The 3455-nt window shown below is 59.5% G+C and overlaps 1 protein-coding gene across 1 annotated transcript in view; it reads left to right on the top strand.

Moving 5' to 3' along the window:
• The window catches only part of CAPN12 (calpain 12), a 14099-nt gene that overhangs the window by 4728 nt on the left and 5916 nt on the right, over positions 1-3455 (top strand). Inside the window, exons 5-14 of the mRNA XM_012809096.2 lie at positions 245-317; positions 389-474; positions 545-619; positions 1271-1434; positions 1520-1749; positions 2121-2132; positions 2281-2489; positions 2717-2759; positions 2845-2904; positions 3258-3315. Coding sequence (XP_012664550.1) covers positions 245-317; positions 389-474; positions 545-619; positions 1271-1434; positions 1520-1749; positions 2121-2132; positions 2281-2489; positions 2717-2759; positions 2845-2904; positions 3258-3315 — 1010 coding nt within the window. The remainder of the gene's footprint in view (positions 1-244; positions 318-388; positions 475-544; positions 620-1270; positions 1435-1519; positions 1750-2120; positions 2133-2280; positions 2490-2716; positions 2760-2844; positions 2905-3257; positions 3316-3455) is intronic.

The raw sequence follows: 3455 nt of genomic DNA, 5'->3' as shown, positions 1-3455 counted from the left end.
TGGCTGGCGCCTTAGCCGGTTGAGCTATAGGCGCCGAGCCCTTTCCACCTATTTTCGTCTCTTGTTTCCATCTCCCCCTCTCTATTCTTTGTCACTCACCAACCCTGACAGCCTTTCTGAGCCCTGTGTCTGTTCAGTGCTCTGGTTGACTCCTGCCTTGTGGCAGGAGGTTACCAAGCAGAGAGGAGCAGCTACCCTCCCATCCCCGACCTTGGCCTCACTGTCTCCTGTTCTTTGCCCAGAGTGATCAGGGCGAGTACCGGACAGAAGACGGGCTGGTGAAGGGACATGCATATTCAGTCACAGGCACACACAAGGTGAGTATCCCCCATGGGAGGGCTGGCAGGGGATGTCCAGGCACCACCCCCACTGACTATGCTGCTCTCAGGTGTTCCTGGGCTTCACCAAAGTGCGGCTGCTGCGGCTGCGGAACCCATGGGGCCGTGTGGAGTGGACTGGAGCCTGGAGCGACAGGTGGGATGGGTCTGGGGCAGGTGTGGGGCTCAGCCCCACCTGCCTATGCCTGACACCTTAATCTCTTCAGCTGCCCACGCTGGGGTACACTTCCTGCGGAGTGGCGAGATGCTCTGCTGGTGAAGAAGGAGGATGGCGAGTTCTGGTCAGTTCATCAGGGTCCCAGCTCTGCCTCTGGGAAGGGACATCAGGCCAAAGGCCTTATGAGGGAAGTTCATGGGTTTGGGCCCTAATAGAGAGAAACTGTGCATATCAGTGGTCATTTGGGGATCAGGTTCTATTTGGAGAAGTCAAGGAGGAACTCATACTAACATTAGAGGAATCTGGAACATAGTAATAGTCATGGGTGAAAGGGACAGCTAGTACTTAGGGCGATAGAGGGAGGCTTGATGATATTTGGGGCATTTCTTGAGATTTGGCAATATTAAGGGCTAAAAGACACTTGTTGATGATAATTGAGAGTCTGAGGGAGAACAAAGGGAGTCAGGGGGCAGAGGGGAGGTGGCCATTGCCCTGAATCCCTATCTCCTTTTCTTTCCTCCTACTGGAAAGGTTGAAGCTAATTTGATGCTATTTGGGGAATAGCTTATGAATCTTGGCAGTTTGTGGGGAATTTCTGAGGACTGGAAGGCTCAGCCATTTGGGGGTCATTTTTAGAGACCGGAGCATACTTGACAATATTTATAGAATTTGCAGAGTTTTGTAATGTGGGAGTCATTTCTGGAATCTTGAGCTATTAGGGTCTGGGGCCCTGGTGCAGCAGGGCTGGGTAGTGTCTGACATGGCCACTGTCCAGGATGGAGCTGCAGGATTTCCTCCGCCACTTCGACACGGTGCAGATCTGCTCGCTGAGCCCGGAGGTGCTAGGGCCCAGCCCAGCTGGAGGTGGATGGCACATGCACACCTTCCAGGGCCGCTGGGTGCGAGGCTTCAACTCTGGCGGGAGCCAGCCTAGTGCTGGTGAGGTCTGAGGGAGATCCTGAGATTCAAACTGGGGGGTGCTGTGACAGGCCGGGGACCCCCTTCTTGCTCTCTCCTTTGTTAGAAACCTTCTGGACCAACCCCCAGTTCCGGCTGACGCTGCAGGAGCCTGATGAGGAGGATGAGGATGAGGAAGGGCCCTGGGGGGGCTGGGGGGCAGCAGGGGCTCGGGGCCCAGCACACGGGGGCCGCTGGCCCAAGTGCACTGTCCTCTTGTCGCTTATCCAGCGCAACCGGCGGCGCCTGAGGGCCAAGGGCCTCACATACCTCACCGTGGGCTTCCACGTGTTCCAGGTTCGGTCTTGGGTGGGACAGGCTGCAGGGGCGGGGGCAAGGGGGCAATCGGGCTGGGCCAAGGTTGGAGGTCCGAGGTCCGAAGAGGGTCCAGAGGAGTGAAGAGGGAGCTAAGGGAATCAGAGGGAAAGGCTAGGGTGGGACAGAGCCTGGGGGTCAGAAGCGCCTGGGGTGACTAAGGAGAAAAGAAGGTCTGAGGGCACAGATGAGGGAGAGAAGGGTTGGGGAGGAATCAGCAAGGGCGTGGGTTGGGGACTGGAGAAAGGTTCAGTAAAGGTCCAGTAGGAGGAAAGAAGAGGAGACAGGGATTCAGGGCATAATGGCCACCTCCTCCCTGCCCTCCTGACTCCCTTTGTTCTCCCTTCTTATAGATTCCAGAGGAGGTGAGCCTCGGCTGGGCCCCACACCCGCTCCCTGACAGCCCCTGGGGCTGGCTTCTCTACGCTGGGAGGACGTGGCGGGTTTAGACTGGCGGTCTAAAGAGCAGAAGGGTGAGCTTGACAGGGCTGTGGTCTCCCCGCCTTGTCCAAGTTGCTGGGCCTCTGGGACTCCCCGCGCAGCCGCGCACTCCTGCCCCGGCTGCTGCGCGCTGATCGTTCACCCTTCTGCGCCCGCCGCGACGTGAGCCGCCGCTGCCGCCTGAGCCCGGGCCACTACCTGGTGGTGCCCAGCGCCGCCCGCGCCGGTGACGAGGCCGACTTCACGCTGCGCATCTTCTCTGAGCGTCACCACACGGCAGTGTAAGCCGATACCCGTCCCGGGGATCCCCAGACAGACCTGCGGGGGGCGCCCCACAGGCCTACTTCCCTGACCCGCCTGGACCTCCCCCGCGCCCCGTCCGGCCGTCCTAATCCGCCCGCGAGACCTCTAGCCCTGCAGGGATGAGCCCAGGTCCCCACTGTCCCCGCCTAGACCAGCCGCAGCCCCAGCGAACAGCACCCTCCCCACCTCCGTCTGTCACTTGCAGGGAGATCGACGACGTGATCAGCGCCGACCTGCGGGCGCTTGAGGTGGGGGATACCCCGGGAAGGGTGCGATGGTGGGGGGAGGACTGGTCGCCTGAACTGAACGCCACCCCCACCCCCAATGCCATAGGGCCCCTACACGCCTCTGGAGCTGGGCTTGGAGCTGCTGTTTCTGGAGCTTGCTGGCGAGGTGAGGAGGGGCCTGGCCTTCTTTTCTGGAAAGCTCCCAGATCTCTGCCTCAGGGCCTTTGCTCAGACCCTTCACACCCTCAAGTGCCTCCTCTAGAGGTGCTCCCTGCCCTGGCAGCTGGGCAGCCTTTCTCTGCCAGCCCAGGGCTTCTGCAGTCACAGCTCTGGCTGCTCACTCTGGGGACAGGTCTGTTTCTCCCAGTGGAGAGAGGGAGGGTAGGCTGAGAGTACCTCTCAGCTCTGAGAGGGTAGGCTAGCTCAGTCTCTGCTGTGTTCTCTGCTGGGTCCAGCACAAGACCTGGCCCACAGCAGTTGTTGAGTAAATGGCCTCACAAGTGGCTCTTTCCTGACTAGGGGGAAGAGCTCCAGGCCTCACAGCTCCAGGCCTTACTAAGCATTGCCCTGGAGCCGGGTGAGTTTGTTGGGAGAAACAGGAAGGCTCTTGGCCAAGGGTCCTGCAATCACAACCAGGTCCCCCAATACGTGTGTGTTGTGGTTTGTGTGAGTCTTGTCCTTCCTTCCTTCCTTTCTCTCTCTCTCTCTTTCCTTTCT

Source organism: Otolemur garnettii, unplaced genomic scaffold (assembly GCF_000181295.1).
Source record: "Otolemur garnettii isolate 467f Iridium unplaced genomic scaffold, OtoGar3 scaffold00100, whole genome shotgun sequence".
NCBI lineage: Eukaryota > Metazoa > Chordata > Mammalia > Primates > Galagidae > Otolemur > Otolemur garnettii.
This window is presented reverse-complemented; position numbering and strand designations above follow the sequence as displayed.